Here is a 21132-nt window from a genome sequence, read left to right as displayed (position 1 = left end):
GCATGTGTGTGTGGGTGTACGGGTAATTTCAGAGGTTTTACTTGACAGGGTTTTGACATCAGTAATATAAAAATACATGTTTGAGTTTGAGATGGGAGGGGACAATTCACATGATATCATGAAAGTAAAACGTTTACTAATACATGGTTATATAAAGTTTTCAAAGGAACCCTGAGTTTTTCCCCACAGGTATGATGTGGAACCGTATTCACGGCAAACAAGAACAGTTTACAAAAAAAAAAAAAAAGGTAACGAAAAAGGGTTAATATTATTGTAGAGCCAACACTCACCCACTTCTTTGTAGTTAAAGAATATGTAAATGTTTTAATTTAATTGTCTAGTTTGGTCATTCTGACCGCCAACTCAAATTCACAGCACTCAGTTCCTGTTGGATGACAATGAGCAAAGTCTTTGCTTTAAATGAGTAAAGACACCAAAAACAAATGTCTGTTTTTAATTAAAAAACCAGAAAGGGGATTTTGGTTCAACAAGTCGGATTTGATGAAATTTAAATGGACCTACTCATATAGACCAGCAGTGCATGCTATTAACTTGGACGTATGAGAGGAAAAACCTGTTACGGCTCTCTCTCCCTCGTGCTCTTTCCCTTTCCCTGGGCTGCGAGGAGTCATACATTTACAAAAAATGCCTGTCACGGGAGCTTTAACCACAGAGAAATAAAATGAACTCAACAGCCAAATGATCTTGGCCATGGGCCAAGCTTTATTGTGTGTGCTTTATTGTAAAGACTCATCTGCACCACAGATTGTTTATGCATTATCCATTGTTTCTTACAAGTACCCACAATTGGTATACTGGGCAGAGTTTCTATAGCAACTAGCCCTGACTTTAAGTTGAAGGAAACATATGCAGTGCTGGGTGTGTGTGTGTGTGTGCCCGCACACACACACAAACGCATCTAGGTGCCCACCAACACGCAATGTGGTACGCATGACAACAACACAGTTAGACACACTTACCTCCACACACATGCACTCATACAAAGTAAAAACAATCTGTAAGCAGCAGAGCTGCGAATGAGCTACACGGTGGCCTATTACATTGAGGTCAGATGAGATGCAGCAGGCAACAGGAGAGGGAAGGCAGCCGAGGACTGAGTGAACATCCCTGACAGAAAACAAGACGTTGCTCTTAAATGGTTCAGGATCAATGGACTGAGACCTATGCTTTCAAAGTCTGCACTAAACGTGTGTGTGTGTGTCTGTGTTCGCAAGTGTTAGTTGCACAAGCTGTGTGTCTAGAGCAGACTACGTGACTGTTTTTAAAATTTACTGGTCTTTCACAGGTGAATTGTCTCTGTATGTAACAGTCTCCATGTCTAGATTTAAAGCAGCAGAGTATCTGTTTTCATGGTCTGAGGTGTGTGTGTGTGTGTGTGTGTGTGTGTGTGTGTGTGTGTGTGTGTGTGTGTGTGTGTGTGTGTGTGTGTGTGTGTGTGTGTGTGTGTGTGTGTGTGTGTGACCTGATTGACTGAGTAGGAGAACCCTGGGACTCCATTCAAGACATTTCATCTACTCCCAGAACTTTTAACTCAACAGACCCCAAAACAGCTGCATTTTTCGAAGCAGCTGAAGGGACCAGTCACTGCCATATTGATTTGAATCATCGGCTCAATTGCATCACTGATGGAAGCAATATTTAGATGATTCGTTGCTACTAAAGACGCTTTACTCAAGTCAATACAGAGAACTGAACCAGTCACTTAAGACAATAGGCCTAAAATGTGCGCACGTAAAATTACCGCCCGATTCAAAACGCATGCGAACCAGACAGTTCTTCTGGTGATCCAGATCACTCTCAATACTAAATTCCTTCTGAATTGATTTTTTTTTTTTTTTTTTTTTTTTTTTTTTTTTAATTGGCATGATACCACACTCTGATTTCTCCATAAAAGGAAGTGGAGAAGACAACTGAAAACATATACTATGGCCCATAAAGGTAATTGCTGAAATATAAGTTATAGTTTCTTTAGTGGAAGCCAGAAAAGGCATCCTTTGCTGTAGTGTCCTCTCTGGTGTGACTGGCACGAGCCAAGACTATGTTTGGGCTGCACAAATGAAGGTAGTAAAATGAGAAGCCGATTGGAATCGATGGATGGTGCTTTGATGCACACTTGGGTGTATCATCTGCTCCAAATCTGTTGGGCATCCCAGCAATACCATGGAACCCCCTCTACATGGCTGTCTGGTACACACACGCACGTATTAGCTTTATGATGCCATTCACAACTTTTGGGATGACACGGCTCACAGGCTTGCAAAACACCAGCCGGTCTCATATTTTCCTCTGAAAGAAGCGTGGACGGTGATGGTGGATAGGACTTGAGGCGGTATCGGGTGGGAGCGGTTGGTCTGTTGACTGATTTGCGGCTCCAGGTCAGCCATTGGTCACTAAACAGATCCTGGCGATCTCTTCAGATGTGCCCTCTCCCTAAGGCACAGGCAGCAATATCTGCAAGCACAGCTAAATATGCTGTTTTCACAACTGCCTAGAGGTGAAGGTGAACCCTTTGTAGTCTGCGTGTGTATAGGATACGAATTAAGCAATTGTATGTACTACGGCATTAATTGACGATCCTAGAATTTTGTGGGAGCTGATAGGCCAACATGAAAAAACAAACAAACATGATAATCAATGAAGAAAACTATCGTGTATAAATAGGTCGTTGTTAGCAGCAAATATTGTTTTGTAATTTTATTCAATAATATTGAATATTTACACATTTTGACTTATTCTGTTACTAGTATGGCAAAATTCAGTTACAGATCAGTGATATCATTTTCACTGGACTCTTGTGATTTGTGTGAACGAGTGGTTTGAGGCAGTTCCTAATGTGCTCGTACGGTAAGAATTAATTCAACTAGAACGTATTGATGAATCCCAAAATTTCTGGTTTAAACGTTGATATGCAGGGTTTAAGCACAGATATTTACATACGCACCGCTGTTGAATGAGCCCCAATGAGAGACAATGGCCGACTTGGGGGGGGGGGACATAAACATTCTCATATCATGTAAGAGGGAAGTGCTTTTCTTAAGTGGTGTCATTATGTCTCTGCAGCATCCTTTATTCCGTGATGGGTTACTGCACTCTGAGCTGCCAGGCCAAATGACACAAACAACTTGTGGGTGAGGGTGAGCGCCGTGTCCCCAGTTTTGAGATTGTCTCGGTTTCCCCCAACGAGGGAATTATGACTAAGAGAGGAGAAATTGCTGCAATTGATCCTGGGGGGGGATAATATGAAAAGCAGACGGGATGGAAGGCGGGCAACTCTCACAGGAGCACTTGGGTGCGGAGCGATGCGTGGAAAACAAGGGGCTGCTTTGTTAAGGGTGAAACAAAAACGCCGGAAAAAATGATTAAAGCAGATAACGAAGCATCATACTTTTTTTTTTTGTTTGTTTGTTTTTTTGTTTTTTTGTTTGCACTGAGCCAAAAGTAGTTTAAGACAGTGGCTGGTTTGTTTCTTACCAAGACATACTTCTCATCTCCACAGTTCAGTAGCTCTTCTAACGGACTGTATGCAGGTATCAGAGCTACATTTCATACAATTTTAACAAGATTTAGGAGACATTTTTGAACAAACTATCTTTTATTCAATAATACTATATATATATATATATTTGGTCAATTGCAGAGGTAAGTATTAGAAATAGGAGTCGGTAATGAACAAAATTATTCTATGAACCGTAATTAGAACAGCCAGAGACAAACCGCAAGGTAACCGATTAGGTATTAGAATAAAGCGAATAATTACTTGACCTCATCAATTCAAAATAAAGACCTCTGAATTATTTTTTAAAGCCTAGTATTTGAAAAACTCTTAGACTAATTCTTAGACTAAGTCTAAATAGGCCGCTCCTCTTCCCTCTCAGCAATTGTTCTCTTGACTTCACTCGCTCCAAGCAGCGGGGATTTCTCCACGCTGTGAAAGACAACGGTGTTGCTTCCACCAAAAAAAACCTTTCCACCCTGACCTATGTGCCCCCACTCTACCTGGGCTGGCTCTCCTGTGCCAGGGTCTCCCCTCTCTGGTAGGCGTGGTCTGCTATCTGCGTGGTGGACCGCTTCACAATCTGCTTCAGCTCCGGCTCCAGCCTCTCCATAATAGCCTCGATCGTCTCTGGGACCTTCTTCAGTTTGGCGAGAGCCTGAAAGGAATCCCAGTGGGAGAGGTGGGAGGTGTGATCACAAGCATTTGGTGTGCATGAGAACGCCGTGGGACATGGCTGTGGTTGCGGTTGGTAATAATTTCTATCGAAGTCACTTTGGGGGAAGTCTGTTCTTTCTAACGCTCCAAGACAGTAAATTTGTTCCTAAAGCTGGGATTAAATTACCATGGGATGGTTTTTTTAAAAAGTGTACTGTTATCAGAGATAATTATTCTTTTTTCTTGGTGAATGACATTACGATATTGATGTCAGATAGCGATAGTGGCCTTTCTCCACAATAAGAACACCAAAGATTTAGGGATCGGGCAATTTTTGGAAACCACATGTTACACCGTTAGTGCCGCCATGTTTAGCGTCGCAGATTTTCTCAATTCGTTTTTCCACAATTGTTTACATACTAAAATTAGAACTTGAAACGCAATCACTGAAACCTGAAACTCACATACGAAATCCTTAAAGCAAGTGTGTCGCGTTTTTGCAAAACACTACACACAGTTCTCTACATTACGCACACCATTCAAAATTGTGTTCCTTTGGAAAGCAATGCAAATCACAATACCTTTATTTACCAATTGGCAACACCCACTCCTCACAGATGTAAACACTAGTTGCACTATACAGTAAAATAAGGCCACGGATGAGCTCTCCTGTTTTGGAGGTGAATGGAGGTCGATGATGAAGCAAGAGCTAGAGGTGAAGGCGTGAGAGGAAGAGGAGGAGGAGGAGGATGAGGATGAGGAAGGACAGTTGTCTGAGATGAGATCAGGGCCACATTGGTCGACCACGTGCTCAACCACGGATTGAGTTTGAGGGAGGCTGGGCAGAGAGTTCAGTTACCAAGGAGTTAGCAGAGAGGTCATGTATGTATACTGTAGTATACTGCATACTGCCTATGTTACTCAGTGATTGTTGGCCAATGTTACAGTTATGTCATTTCATATTGGGGAAATAATTAATTTCATATTGGGGAAATAATTAATTCATTTTAGCCAATCACATCATATTTTTGAATCTTCCGCAGATTTGAGAGACAATCAGGCTATGGTGGAAGACATCGGCTGTTTACACCAAAACATGAGACTGCTAGTGTGAACACAGCGGCGGCAAACAATATCATAAGACTACGAGAAATCCAGAACCAGAAAATTGCAGAAAACACAACAACGCCGAATACGGATGAAACAGGTCCACAGAATGCCATATTAGCAAAACTTAAGAGAGGGTTAAAGAACAGCGCTATGAATATGTGCAAGTCAGTATTATACTGTGATCTTACCATCATATCAGCACTGTATAGACACGTTACAGTAGTACTGTAATCCAGTGAATTGTGCTTCACCATATTGACTGCTCTAGGACTAATTCTCATAAAGTCTCGCCTGTTTCAGAGAGTCTTGGAGCTGGATGCCGCTGCAACTCTGTACATTTTGTATTTTCATTTGCGAGGCTGGCTTTAACCAAGCCCAAAGAAGATGGCGGGAACGGAAAACATTGTTGGCCACCGTGCCTTTGTGAATGTCCCTGGACAGCTTGGAGGGAATATCACCATGTGTGCCGCCGTAAGCCAGCAAGGTGTCCTCCATCACCATGCCAAACTTGGTCCCTACAACACCGCCCTTCTCGCCACATTCCTGGACATGCTACATGCCGCGTCCTCATTCCAGCCGAGCAGAGGGATGGACCAGAGCGACACAGGTTGTTGTCACCTGGGACGACGAGAGTTTCCACCTCTGGTCTGCAGCTGCTTCGTCGACCACGCACATTTTATTGTTCTATGCCTCCCACCATATCCCCCATTCCTTATCCCAATTGAAGAGTTTTTTTGTTTTTTTTTCGGGATGGCGATGGACGGTGTACGACCGCCATCCCCTCGCACGCATGCCTCTTCTCCAGGCAACGGAGGATGCATTTGGTGGAGCTTATGTGGGAGCTTTCGGTGTCTGGGTCCATCCCTCCAGACGATTCTATCTCTTGTGATGTACAGTAGATGAGGTGCTTGGGCCAGACCAAAATAGGAGGCAGGAGGCAGCACAATTTATTTTTTCCCTTACATTTTGCATTTGTTTTTGTAATTGTGTTCAGAGTTCGAAAAAACTCGCCACTTTTTTTTTTTACAGAAACTTCTTTATCATATTGAATGTTTTCCCTGGTTTCCTCCTGTTGGGTATGTAAAGTGTTACATACAAAACACAAGTATTCTGTGTTTAAAATACTGCATTTTGGATATACTGTCAATAAAAATGTTTTTGTTACTGTATTGCAAAAGGCATAAACCTGTTTTGTGTTGAGCATATCAGTATGTTGTTGGTTGGTAGAACGATGCATTCATATGGTGGCGTGTGTGTGTCATTTTGATTGGAGAAAAAAAAAAAAAAAAAAAACATTTTGGAAAGAGATCGAATGCAGTGTTTGTTTTTGCCAGAGATCTGTAGAGTTTTGCATTTTATGTTCGTGGTTTTGTGTTTAGAGTTTTGAGAAAATGAGCCAAAGACTCAGAGAACACATGTAAACAATTGTGAAATAAATGGTAATAACTGATGGAGTGCTCTTTCCATTCACAATAATACACTCGGTTCGACTCACATAAAGAGGTATTGACAGGGTTTTCAGCAGACGTCTGCATGCAGGCGACTGCACAGAAGGTCCAAAGGTAGGAGTGGTGGTGAAAATGGCATGCATATAAGTCACCACCCATAAAGCTGCCTCCTGCCATGTTAACCCCAAAATATGGATCATTTTAATCCTTGCTATTTTTCTACCATCTTACAAAAATGTTATTACAGCAAATGAAGAGGCATTTCTGCGGGAGCCATATGACTTCACAAATAACGATTTAAAATGTTCAAATACTTTTTTAAGACTATAGCTTATTAGTGAACCTAAATGTAGGACAAAACCAGCCGACTAATCCTGCACGTCTCTGTGCAGTAAGTGGTGTGTCTGCGTGTACGTCTGTGAGAGAGAATGTTGTGTGTCGAGTGTTTTTCATACGTACTTTAATAAGGATGCCCATGAACTCAGCACTGTTCTCTTCAGGATCCACCTCGGGCAGCTCTGCCTGGTTGGGCTCACGCCCCTCCTGTTGCACTGAGGGAAGACACACACAAACATTTTAAAAGATGTAGATGTCGATATGTAAAAAAATGCAAGATTACAGGCTTCTGCCATTTCTATTATAATATACTAGGAACCCAACAAAAACACATTTGATTATGAAAGCAAAGTCCAAACAGAAAAAATCGAGGCTCTAACTGCTTTCTCCCACACACACACACACACACACACACACACACACACACACACACACACACACACACACACACACACACACACACACACACACACACACACACACACACACACACACACACACACACACACACACACCTGTGCCCCTCTCTCCCCATTAGACATAGCCACATTAGCAGCTAAATTGAGAGTGGCAGCATCAAGTGATGCTCCAATCTCCATCAGATGGGGCCTCCCAATTCCCCATCAGAGCGCGTTAACAGAGTTAATGTTTATGGCAAGTTAATGGACTTTGGGTGCATTTTCCCTTTTTTTTCCCAAAACATTCTAACTATAGTTTGTGTAATAATTATAACAATTACCAGCTACAAATGAGGTGCTCCAAGGCCATTAGACAAAATGGCAAGCGATGCCAATGATGGAAGCCGGCTGCGGCACACGTGACCGTCATTGCTAGCATGGCAGTGTATAGGCACTTAGAGCTCGGCAGCAGCTAATTGCCGATGGTTTGTGGCATAATGCAGGGTGCTTTAGCACTGACTGAACTCGGGGGGTGAATTAAGAGGATGCGTTATCTAGATTAGTGTGGAATTGTGCATAGATTCCTCCTTGGTTATTTGTTTCTGTGTGAATATGGGTTGGGTGTGTGTGTGTGTGTGTGGGGGGGGGGGGGGGTCCACAGATTAGTGGCTGGCGGGGGAACCGGGTGTTTTGGGAGGGCGGTGCACAGCTGTATTTTTTTTTCTCCAAAAGACAAACTAACAAGGGTGAAAAGAGAAAGAGGAAAGGTGCGTAAGATCATCCAACAAAGGCAGAAACAAAGCACGTCCAAGGCGCAAGTATTTTGGAAACAATACGCAATGAATCCATAGCATTCCATAAAAGATGTGGACAGCAAAACGGTTAAATGATCAAGAAATGGAGACCAAAGTGCAGCATTAAGTGTAATGCTAAATGTACCACATCGCATAATTAGAAGGAAAACGAGCAATTAGTAGAACACCTGCCATCCGTGTGATGGTTTTCTGTTTCTTGTAGGGGTGTAACGGAACGTAGATTACCCGTATAGATCGCCCCCCACGGTCCGGCTCGCATGTAAACCGCAGATCAATTGCAAAATTTAAGCACCGTAGTAAAACACAGTTGACAAGGGAGATGCGTGCTGTGTTTTACTCTGAAGCGCAATGATTGGTTTAGGGTACGTCCCGCTTTGTTGCTGCTACTTTACGACATGTGGTGAATGAACTGGCTGCTGCTGTATGTCGCCACCATGCCTCCGTCCGTCCACCATATTGGAGCGGTCAACATCCGCCGGTAAACAAATACATCGAAATACATGAAAAAAATCGACTGTAACTCGCTTAATTCTGAACAAATTTTCATGAATGAAATTTAGTTCGATAAAAACGGGAGAAAGGGAACATGATACTGCTTACTTATTGGAATTAAATTCAGCTGCTGGGGGCGGATCGAATCAAATTTCTTCATTCACTACCATGTTTACATTTTATTTAAACATCGGACATCTGAAATGTTTTCATTTAAGACCATGGGCAAAGGTACCTTACTTTCAGTGTTTTACAGGATAAACAGAAACTAAAGTTATATTTGTCTCCCTTTTTTTTCTTTTGCTGATCCAAAAAAAAAAAAAAAAAAAAAGGATCTGAGAATGTCAAAGGGCGCGAGCAAGGACTTGATTACTAAAACAAACAAACGCGACGCAGTAAAACCACAAAGGGAATTCCAACTTTGCAGGGCTCCTTCTGAGACCACTATTACCAGCGTCTGGCATACGTGTTCCCTCTTCCCCCGGTGCACGAACTGCAAGGTGCCGCGCTGCCGACACACAGCCGCCAACACTGAGTACGTCCATAAATGAACTTACATATGCTTGATCAGTCGCCATGAGAACTACCAACAGAGAATAATGAATGCCCTCCACCGGAAGCAATGACAGAGTTGCATGCTGAGTAATTGTACGGACAGAGGTGACAGCGTGATTGGCGCATTAGGTGGTGTGATTATAGTTTAACGAGGTCGTAATGTATGTTTTACAGATGGAAGTGTGTGTGTGTGTGTGTGTGTGATTCTGTAAGGAAAATCTGTCAATGATAATTTTGAACAAGTGTTTGTATAATCAGCATTTTCTGTTTATGCAAGCAAGTATAAAAATAGTGCATGTGAATGTGTATGTGTGTGTGTGTGTGTGTGTGGATATGCTAATAGATGTAATAGCAAGAGCAGGCCAAAAATGATGGAAATGAGTTCAGTATAAAAAATAGAAAAAACAAGTAAAGTTCTATATACAAGACAAATCCAGGCATCCATCACAATGGCCGTTCCGTCTGTATTTTTATTCAAATGTCACGCATGCAATGTTTGTTTTGCTCCTTTAGCACCATAGCTCGTTATGAACCATTTTGTGGCCTATTTGGTATTCTCAGCGTTGTCTTTGTTTGTTGCAAGTCGTCAACTTCATTTTCCCTCGTTCCCCTCCTTTTTAACAATGTTTCAGGACCCTACCACTGCCAGCTCCAGGGGTGCTGAACTGGGAGGAGTCCATGAGCTTGCGTGGGGTGGACAGACCGCTGACATCCAGCACGGGCATGGGGGACATGTCTTTGGACGCGGAGCTGGAGGGGAGGAAGAGCCAGATGTAGAAATCAGAATTGTCCACAAATAACAAAATAATAGCAGAAGCATTATGCATCATGGAACAACATTGAGGCACAGGCTAAAAATGACAAGGAAATCTAGAACCGACTCTGTCCCATTTTGGGGGCACATTAACATTTTGTATGCACCAACACAACATCCCAACCACGAGGAAATGTTCCCAGGAACCACACCTCCTCTAACAACACCGATCTGCCCTTATAGCCAAAACACGCAGCATCTCTTGGAAATGGCTTTGCTTCCCAATGAGCCATTTATCAAGCCCTGAGCAGGGAGGCGAGTGGAAGCGACCCGGGCCTGTACAAGCTGGGCAGCAAAACAGGGGGCTCACTAAGTGAGCGGGGCGTATGGAGGCCGGCTTGTTGTTAGTGTCCACCGAATACAGGGAGGCCAAGACCTGCCATTCTCTGACCTCCGGTAATAAATCACTGTACCTCACTCCCAGGCACCGCCGCCGTGATCACTGCACAAAGAACACGCACACACACACACACACACACACACACACTCCATACAGTGACTGATTGGAAGAGAGTCCCCACGCCTCAAACTCAATACAGTAAGAAAAAAAAAACAACACAATTAAGGCCCGCGACCTGAAGCGTCTGGATATATTTTACGACGGCACCCTGGAAGCAAGCAATTAACTTGTTGCCCCGGCGCAAAGGGCATTGAGGTAAATATGAGGATCGGTCCTGATGGCTGGCCGCCCCACCGCCGCCCGGGGTCACGAGTTAAGTGCGAGGTATCTGTCTGACAACGATGGCGGTCGTTAATGCCCCCGCCTGTCCTCTCTCTAATTGCACACCTCGCCCAATTGGCAGCCTGAATGAAGGTTGAATGCTTCAATACATTAAACAACGTTCAGCCTTGTTCGCTCGTCTCATCGTTTAGAGCCGGAAATCAAAATGATGAGGGGAACTGGGGGTTATAATGTGATTTACAAGTATACTGAAGTAGTTTCAGTTATATTTGTTTTTCCCCATTCCGGTGCTGTATATCAGTGATTCAGTCATATTGAGGCGCTTCAATTTCATACGCCTCGGGCCACACGCCTTGGGTTGGATACGATTTTGTCTCTGGGAGTGCAAGGTTTTTATTGTTAGTTCAGATTTAGTCCAAACTTCCACACCTGTCTAGGGACGCTAATATAGATTTTTTATTTTCATTTTTTTCTGACCGATAGCCGACCCTCATTAACCGATCATTCACCGTTATCAAACAATATGAAAATATTAGGGCACTGCTCCCTGTGCGTGAATATATACGTACACATATGTGAACACACACGCACACCAATATTTTTTGTTTAACTGATAGTATTAATCGTTCAAAATTCATATTGTTGGTTAACGGTTAATAATAAACATCCCGACACCTGTCTATACAATATTTCCGGTGATAACATTACATTTACATTTCGTCATTTAGCAGACGCTTTTATCCAAAGCGACTTACAATTATTCAAACACCGACGGATGCAGCCATCAGGAGCAATGAGGGGTTAAGTGTCTTGCTCAAGGACACTACAGCATGCTAGCAGGAGGAGCCTGGGATCGAACCAGCAACCTTTAGATTACTAGACGACCAGCTCTACCTCCTGAGCTACATCTAGAGAATTAAATATTGGTGAAATTTTACCATTAATAATTTGGAACCTCTTTAAGGACCAGGCCAGGTCCCTGGTATGATATATGTTCTGATAGATGGGTTTTACCATTTACAATCAAGGATATGTGTGTGTGTAGCAAAGGGGGCGGAAAACCAGAAAACAGATCTGGACAACGTCCTCATGATATGATTTATGGACGTTTTCAGCATTTACAAATGCTGCATAAACAATAAAACAACTTTCTCTGAAGTTTTGCTTTGAACATTTGTATAGTCTCTCCGAAAGCCTTAATGAAATTACCCAGCCCCGCTTTGTGCCTTTTTCTGACATGATGAAACAGACAGGTCTCATTTTCGCTCTTGGGATGTTAAACATTTTTCCAACCGTCGCCTTTGCCATTACAGCAGTTTTACCGCACACCAAGTCCTCGTCATGCCTCTCACCGAAACTTCTTCTTCTGCAATACAATACTGCCGCCTGCGTTTTGCCCCCAGATTTGAACACATTTAAAAAAAAAAAAAAAGGTGGTGCCAAGAAACCCGCGGAGTATGATGAAATGTTAACAAATGCACATGTGCCCCCATGACTGTTCCTCGAGCTGGGCATTGACATACAGATACAGTGGAAAATAAGAAAATTTTATTTTTCCTCACTGTATGTTAAGCCGTGATATTTGAATTTAGATGGTATTTGGATTTTCAAATAAGACTAGCATTCCTATAAAAATGTCTTCTTCGTTATTTCTCAAAAGAACCTATTCACTTTGCATTTTCCTCGTTGGGTCTTTGTAATATTTCTCCAATTCCTAACATTTAGGAACCAGACACTCATGTGGTGGTGTTGTAAAAGCTACAGTAGTACGCCTTGAAATCTGATACATAGACCAGCTCTAACTGTCCCTTACCCCGGTGGGCGAGCGGCGTTCTTGTCCTTGTTCTTGTGACCCAGGCGACTTGTGGACTTGATGTAGAGGTGTCTGTGCAGCTCGTCGATCAGCACCAGATGAATGTTGAGCTTCTTGCTGTGCAGCTCCAGGCGCAGGTCGCCAAGCCCCTCCACCTGCAGCAGGTGGCCCTCCAGGGACTCCACTGCAGATACCTGCATGGGGAGGGCGGAAGAAGCGGAGATGGGTCCTGGTCACACCACAATTTATTACAGCGACCTTTCGCGGTTTCAAGTTCAATTGTCGTGATCTGTTGATTCCCCAATTGGTGGTACTGACCAAAAGAAAAACTGCGTTGGCACTGTTGACCTGCGATGGGGCTGTTCCGCCCAAAAATGGGGTAAGTGATCATTTTCCTGTCAAACATAACTATTTCTACAATTTTGCTCCGCCAGAATCTTGAATTGCTTCACAAAAGAGATGAGGTATGGTTTGCAATGCATCATGAGGCAGCGGCAGATGGTGTAATTATGTTTCCTTAATTTGTATTTTACTGTTAATAGATTCACACTAGCTAACCGTAAAGCTTTGGAAACAGTGCTGTGTACTTTGCAAGGACACACAAAATAATCTCAGTCAATTTCTGGTGTGACTGGGGCGCTAGCTGAAGAATCATAATAAGCAGAATGACAGAAACTGACAATACCAACAGGCAAACACTGCACATTTAGAGGTTTTGCTAGCTGGTACCACATTTTGGACAGACTTTAAGTTTAAAGTAAGTCTAAAAGTGCAATTAGAAGTCAAATTGAAAAAAAAAATCCTCTACACAACTTAGCAAATTGACAAAACCGCCATGAACGGTTTCACGTTTCCTTTCCATACTAAGAACTCAACAATAGTCAGTCATGGAACTTCCCACACCAATATAGGCCGACACCACAAAATTCAAACCTAGAATGCTTACGCTGAGACGAAATGGCCTGTCTTCAAATTACGACCTTTAAAGACCTTAATGAGTTCCTGGAATTTCAGATAACAATAACAAAATATTTTTGTTGAAAACAACAATCTGGATTTTTTTATTTTTATTTTTTCCCCCTTTTTTTATTCTCGGGGCAACACAACCAGCCAAAAATTGCATAAGTGGATGTAACACAAATATACAAAATGCATCTGCTCAGAGGGCCAGACTGACACCCCACAGCAAACATGTGCACAACTGTTTTGGACAGTGGACTTTAATTGGGAACAGAATTTTACCAGCCTGCTAGCCTGTGGCTAGTGCTCTTCAGCCTGTTCAACTGGAAAATTCCCCGGCACTAGCCAACATTTAAGCAGCATCTAATGGAAATGCTACGGTGATGGCAGCGAAATTACCCTAGTGCCTGCTCAAGGTCTTTATGTTCGCCACGCTTTTGCCAAGCCCAATCTGTCCGCTCCCAACCTGCAGAGAGGTATTGTTCATAAACTTAAATAGCCCACTCTGCTCAAATAATCGCTTTTGAAATTTTAAAATTAAAAAATTAAAGAGACAAAAGAGTAAACACAATAGACACCTTGTGAATTCCTGCCACTCCGTAACTGTCCTGGAACAGGCAGTTACGGATCAAATTCAGACCAAATACAGACAAGTTTATATGGGACTGTTTTGTTTTTTTAGTTTCCTCTTCTCTCGCTCTCTTTAAGCTCCTCTGGTGCATTCATGTAAAAATAGATTGAAAGAAACAAAAGTATTAATATCCTGTTACAACACCAACAATTGTCAGTACCACAAAAAATGTTACTTGTTTTTAGTCTGCAATGTGATTTACATCTTCACAAAATATACTGAAAAGAAACTGATGCTAAGAGGATTCAGGAGATTCATGGACTGTATTACACCGACAACAGAGAGAAAGGTGTGTGGAATTGTCGGATGGGGGGGCGGCTGAAAATTAATGTCACCGCAGCGACCAGAATACACATAGACAACCTGCCAAATCCGCCGAGCCAGTCTTCATCTGCTTATCTCCTCCATCTGCACGTGTCTGAGGCTTTATTAGCGACGCCAGCGGTTGTGGCATGTTTGTATTTAATAAATCTTCACAGTGCTAAATTAATGCGTGCCTGTGGCTATCCATGAGCATGTGAATGTGTGTGTGTGTGTGTGTGTGTGTGTGTGTGTGTGTGTGTGTGTGTGTGTGTGTGTGTGTGTGATCACATGTAGATTTTACTATTCCTGGCTGCTAATGGCTAGATGACAGGGCTCTGGAGGACGTGTGTGCAGGGCTGAATGCAGCCGATAGGGAGGGAGCAGACAGCAGGCAGCAGGGGGGAGTTAGCGGTGCGGAGGTGGGAGGGAGGGGTGCCAGACGGGCAAGGGGTCAAGTGTGTGTTGATGCAAATGAGAGGCATATTAGTGGTGAGATGTGCTAATGCAGTGAATGATCAGCCCCCACCAGCATAATAGAATAACTTTGCACGCCTGCATGGACCTGTTTGTATGTGTTAGAGAGACAGCGAGATGGACGTGACGAGCAAGAGCGACCGACAGACGGAAAAAGAAGCAAGATTCAATGTGTTGCCAGGACACGGTAAGCTGTGGCGGTGTGCGGGTTTGATTAAATGTGTGAGATTGTAATGGAGTAAATCATTCAGAACGTGGGTGTGTGTGTCTGAGTCTCATTATTGCTGCACTGGAATGGCAGAGGAAAGCTGGTTAACATCATTAGGGGCCCGGCTTGTCAGCCTAATCAAGAATATGAAGCCCCTCACCGGGCGCCAGGAGAGAGAGGGGAACACTCTAGGAAGGGAGGAATGGAGGAAGACGGGGGGAATGGACAGAGCAATGAGGGGTGAGGGAGATGCAGACCAGGGAGAGGAGAGTTTTGTGTATAATGACAGCTTATCACTGCCCTCTCTGGAGCACAGTTAGCTACAAGGACTGTCACAAGGTGTGTGTGTGTGTGTGTGTGTGTGTGTGTGTGTGTGTGTGTGTGTGTGTGTGTGTGTGTGTGTGTGTGTGTGTGTGTGTGTGTGTGTGTGTGTGTGTGTGTGTGTGTGTGTGTGTGTGTGTGTCTGTCTGTCTGTCTCATGGCATTATTGGAACGCGAGAATGGAGGGAGAGATAGTTCGGGGGAGGAGAGTGAAAGTAGGGGAGGAGAGGTAGGGAGATCTTTTTACTTTCCTCCTTCAACTAACCAACCCACAGGGGGGCTTGTAAAGCTGCCATTCAACAGGAGAGAGAACACACTGAATTTTAATTGTCGACCAGGGAGACGAAGCACAGACAGACAGACAGACAGACAGACAGACAGACAGATGGAAAGAAGAGCTACAGAGATAAAGGGGAAAGAGAAAGATAAAAAAGAAAGGTGGAAGGAACAGCTTCTTGATGGAGAGAGGGCAGAGACAAATTGGAGACAGCAGGTACAGAGAGCAGGATGGAGGGAATGTGTGAAGGAGGAGAGCGGGACGAAGGGAGGGAGCGTGTGAAGGAGGAGATCAGGGTGGAAGGAGGGAGCGTGTGAAGGAGATCAAGGTGGAGGGAGGGAGCGTGTGAAGGAGGAGAGAGGGACGGATGGAGGGAGCGTGTGAAGGAGGAGAGGGGAACAGAGGGAGGGAATGTACGAAGGAGGAGAGAGGGACGGAGGGAGGAAGTGTGTGAAGGAGGAGACGGGGATGGAGGATGGCAGCGTGTGAAGGAGGAGAGCGGGACAGAGAGAGGGAGGGAGGGAGCATGTGAAGGAAGAGAGCGAGACAGAGAGAGGGAGGGAGCATGCGCAAGCGCGGGAGACGTTAATCTGACAGATGAGCGGTGTAATGAGTGACAGCACGAGGAAAATAAACACATCAGGAGCTCTCAGAGGAGTCGCAGCAGATGGAGAGATGGGTAGAGAGGGAGAGAGAGAGGGCGGTAGAGAATAAGAGGGAGGGGTAGTTTGAGTGATAGACCTTGCGGATGGCTGTGAAGGAGAACGGAAAACTCCTGAGTGGCCAGAGTTAGTTGTTACGTACTGTAGACAACAGTATATGTTATATATGATATGTTTTAACAGTATCTCATTCTTGAGCTACTGCTACTGTCAAGAAAGAAAGAAAGAAAGAAAGAAAGAAAGAAAGAAAGAAAGAGTGGCCCAAGTTAGTCGCCATGTACTCTAGAAACTGCATTTGTCCGTGAGTGTCAAGTGTTTTTATGGCGGTTTTAATAGTTTCTCAACCTTGAGAACCTTGAGAGCATTAAGAACGTTGCTACCATCGCCATCTCCAGAGAGAGATTTATCGATAATGACCATGGTGACACCGAAGGTTAACATTAATTTCGCCATTATTTTACAAACGCAACTTAAATATGTCATTTTAAGCCCAGTTTCAACAGCACTAGCTTGCCGCACTCTGCGACAGCAGCATGTGGTTGTGGCATCGGAAATTCGTAGTAATCAGATGAAAAATGTAAACGCATGCTTTGTCAGATTGAGTGCAAATCCAACCCTCGGTTCTCTTCCTCCTCAGACAACCCTGTTCTGCTAAACTGATGTCACTAAACACCGAGAAAGAAGGAAGGACTCACAGAGCCCGGTTGTAGGCCTGGGTACCACCCTCTAGACACCCCCCCCCCACTGAGCGCAGTCCTAACACACATCAAAAGAAACGGGTGTACACACATATTCAAACGCTCACACACACACTTTGATGAAGTTCGCTTGAAGGTGGGGAAAAAAAGGGAAGAAGTGGCGCCCGGTGGATAGCCGAAGGCTTTGGGGGGGGGGGGGGGGGGAAGGAAAAAAAAAAAAAGAGGGGGGATAGTTTCAAGAGATGAGAGGCAGCGGGAACTGTGCCTGCTGAGATGAGCACCAGAAAAATTGGGTGCTGATGCATCTGACCGGTGCAAAAAGTGCCGGTCTGCACACATCAATAATGTATCCCGCAAAATCTCTTCACCTCTTATTTGCTTTATGGAGGATTACGCAGAGGCGTTTGATTCAACGCAAAAAGTGACATTTTCTGTCTGGAGAGATCTGATACCCAACCTGATACCTTTCAACCCCCACTATCAGTGCAGTTTTTAAATACTGAAAAAGGATTCAGCACATGTTCAGTACAAATACCAACTCTGAATCCCCAAGTGCTGATTCCATCTATTACTTTGACTGAACAGTGTTAGTAAGGGGTCATTGGAGTTTCATTATTAACATATAACCCTTTTTAGATATTAGAGCCATATACAGTATGCCAAAAATTATGATTTTTGGTAAATGGACTGCATTTTGATATATCGCTCTTTCTAATCCAAGGGACACAAAGCGCTTTACAATTATGCTGTTTATGGGTGCTAGACCACTCACCAGCATATCAGTGGCATGGAGGTAGTGTTTGCTGGCCATGAAGACCTCCAGCCTTTGCGGAACCTGTTTGATGCTCTCTATTTCGTCAAGCAACTGGAGGACGTGTTTGTGCTCGATGCCCTCGATCCACAGCTTCCGCAGTTCGTCTCTCTTGCAGTGCAGCAGCATCTTGCAAGACAGCAGGTTCTCCTTCACCTGGGGAGGGGGGGGGTATGTAAAGGTGAGATTCAGTCCCCTATAAACACTGCCCACATGCCAATTCTACTTTCGTGGAAGCCATTAATTCCACTACCGGTAGTACTTCATATAATAAAAAAGGAGCCCAACACTGAACCTGGGGTGGTGAAAACAAGAGTGTTGGTTCCCGAATGATTGAAAAACTTTCCCTCTGAAGAAGTTCTTGTGTGATACAAATGGGCGAGTGACGTCTTAGCAATGCTGCTTTTGATTCTGGCTTAGCTGAAGCAGGACGTCAGAATTAATGTGACTGAGAGGAATAAAGGAGCTCTATAAGCAGTGGAAATGTATACTTCATATACTATTGTAATTAACTGTATATTAATAAGTAAATTAATAACTCCCTGGTCCTCCGATTATCCTTGTTTCCTCTCTGTATAAATCTGAATGAATGAACTTAATCACTTCAGACCAAATGCACACGTTTAAGGTATGTAGACCGAAACGGATCGGTAAACCAACTAAATAAAAGGCTTTTTAATAACCACAAAAGCTTGTGCATTGTTAATTGTTTTGAAAATGGCTCATTTATATATTGTTTTACATTTTTACAGCTCCAATACACAAAAATGTCAGATGTACATCTAAAATTTGGCAGAATTAGTATTGTGTAGTAGAGTTTTTTGTTTTTAATCTTTGATTAATTCATTAATCTTTTAAATTAATCTGAAACGAATTAACAGCCTGTTTAATCGGTTTGTGCGAGAAAAGGTTTGTAGTTGAAATCCATGTGCAAAAGCTGTATTTATGGGCCAGAATTCCATTACAAAGTATTGAAAGCATTTATCATCCAGTCATGCAAATATACGGTAGACGTGTGTGTATCCGTCATCGTCCGCCCTCACCTGTTTGATTTTGTTGCGAGAGCTGGTGATGCGCTCGGTGATGCTCTGGTAGGTCCTGATGGCCGTGGTGAGCTCAGCATAATGCTGCACAATCTGCTCGTCCAGGTCCCGGTCACACTTTTCAAACGCTTCCTCCAGGCGACCCTTCTCCGTCTCCCGATCCTGCACATCATCACTGCTGGACAGGGTCCTGGATAGAAACATGTGGTGGTGACGAGAGGGATGATGGAGAGAAATAGACCAAATATAGAAGACAATGGGACATTTTATTGTGAAAATGAAAAAAGGGAACTCAATTCACCAGAAAACTGGAAACCGAGAGAAAAATAAATGCATATGTATAATGTACCAAAGGCAGCTAGACTGATGTCTGGCTATTTGATAACACATCTCATCAGCCATCATTGTGTCTGAATTAAATCACTTCTGTAAAGACGAGCGACTTAAAATTCCTCCACAGCAATGTGAAAGACTGATATCATATTAAAGGAAGTGTTGTGTGGTGTGAAGTGCAATCAGTTATTAAGTTGAAGGGGACAATTATTTTGTCAAATTAGGGATACCAGTGCATGCCTGTTCAAAATTTAAGACTAAGATATTTTAAAAGAGGACCTACTATAATATAGTCTTATAACGTCGGATGTTCATTTTAGACGTGGCCAAAGTGTCATAATGAGGTACACTAATGACAAAGTAAATCGATGTGAGCAAAACACTCAGATATCCCACCGCTCGGTTTTCAAAGGTTTTTTCTACTCTCTGCACGAACTGACGTCACCTCGTCACAGACCTCTTTATATGGTGATCTGCTCCATCCGATCTGCTGTACGTTTCTCCAAACAAAACCAATAAAACTGTGTGGTTTTATTGTAGATGTAATTATTTTCCAACCTTTACAGAAAACAAAAAATCCCCGCTGTGGCAGTTTAGCCTGCAAGGTGGCGTTTTCAGGGCCCTCTGACACAGAGACAAACGATGGAGTATAAACATATCAGCTTTATTGTAGCGGGTGGGCGAGGTTGAACAAGCCCAGATCAGATGGAAAGCATGTCATGACAAGGACTCCTCTCCTATGTGTGTGTGGGGATGGAGGTTTTACCTGTTGCTGGTTAGACCAATCAACGAGCAACAGGTATACAGCCACCGTAATCCTGGGCCCAATAACCTAGACCCAGGACAGGTGTGGCTGCTCGAACCACACCATCCCCACACCACACCCGAGCTCCAGAGTCCCGGAGCTGTGTCCATGTCTCCCACAAGCCCGGAGAACGGCAACGGGAGTTGGAACAAACTAGAACAGACCCGCACAGGTATTTTAAAAGAAAGAGGAATTAATACGAACTGTCGGTGACCAAACTGCAGACGAGGGAAATGTAAGTATTTGCTTTGTGTGTCCATGTTAGGTTATGTTAGGTAATTTTACGACGTTTCCCTAATTGAATGAAACAAAGAAGCCCCACCGTATTCCGCGGTGATCCAAGCTCTGTCTGGACACCGCAGTGAAAGTCGCAACTAACTTTTAAATGAGGCCTTGTAGAACTAACGAGTCAAGATTCAGCAACTGGATTTCTGGCCTCTAATTTGTGAAGAAACAAATTTTGGTGGACCGATACGGTGGAATCGGTGGAAGTTTACTGACAGTAGGCCCCTCGGCACACTGCCAGAAGTTGGATAATCAAAATAAAGTGGGCTTTGCGAGAGGGGGCCTCGAAGAGAAGGGAGCTAAAATGGCTCTATTTTGGATGGCGACACATCCTGCACACTGTATAAAAGACCTCTCTTTGCTAATGGCATTCTGAAATACAAAAAGCAAAAAATAATAATAAATATGTATAAATAATGCATATGAGTGTTATAAATGAATAGATAGGGTGGTGGACCAAGTGTTCAGGGTAGAGAGATTTGTATTTTCCAGGCTGAATCATTTCAATGCAAATTATTCCTAATCCTACTTACACATTCCACTAAATTCAACACAACAACACTGTCTGGCTAGCCTATTATGCTCTCTACTTATCATACTAAAAGGAATAGATGCGTCCCCCCAGAACACTTACATCCCCACATTGAGGAACAATTCTCATTTGTCACTGAACAATGAAACAAGCAT

General features: G+C 43.5%; 1 protein-coding gene across 1 annotated transcript in view; it reads right to left on the bottom strand.

Annotated features, from left to right (window-relative positions):
• exoc4 (exocyst complex component 4) overlaps nt 1–21132 on the bottom strand; it is a 153465-nt gene that overhangs the window by 131133 nt on the left and 1200 nt on the right. The window contains exons 2-7 of the mRNA XM_080022593.1: nt 19023–19212; nt 17941–18135; nt 12635–12828; nt 9966–10075; nt 7189–7280; nt 4018–4172 (exon numbers count right to left, since the gene is read on the bottom strand). Coding sequence (XP_079878719.1) covers nt 4018–4172; nt 7189–7280; nt 9966–10075; nt 12635–12828; nt 17941–18135; nt 19023–19212 — 936 coding nt within the window. The remainder of the gene's footprint in view (nt 1–4017; nt 4173–7188; nt 7281–9965; nt 10076–12634; nt 12829–17940; nt 18136–19022; nt 19213–21132) is intronic.

Source organism: Zeus faber, assembly GCF_960531495.2.
Source record: "Zeus faber genome assembly, chromosome: 21".
Lineage (NCBI taxonomy): Eukaryota > Metazoa > Chordata > Actinopteri > Zeiformes > Zeidae > Zeus > Zeus faber.
Note: the sequence above shows the minus strand (reverse complement) of the source record. Positions and strands in the feature narration are given on the sequence as shown.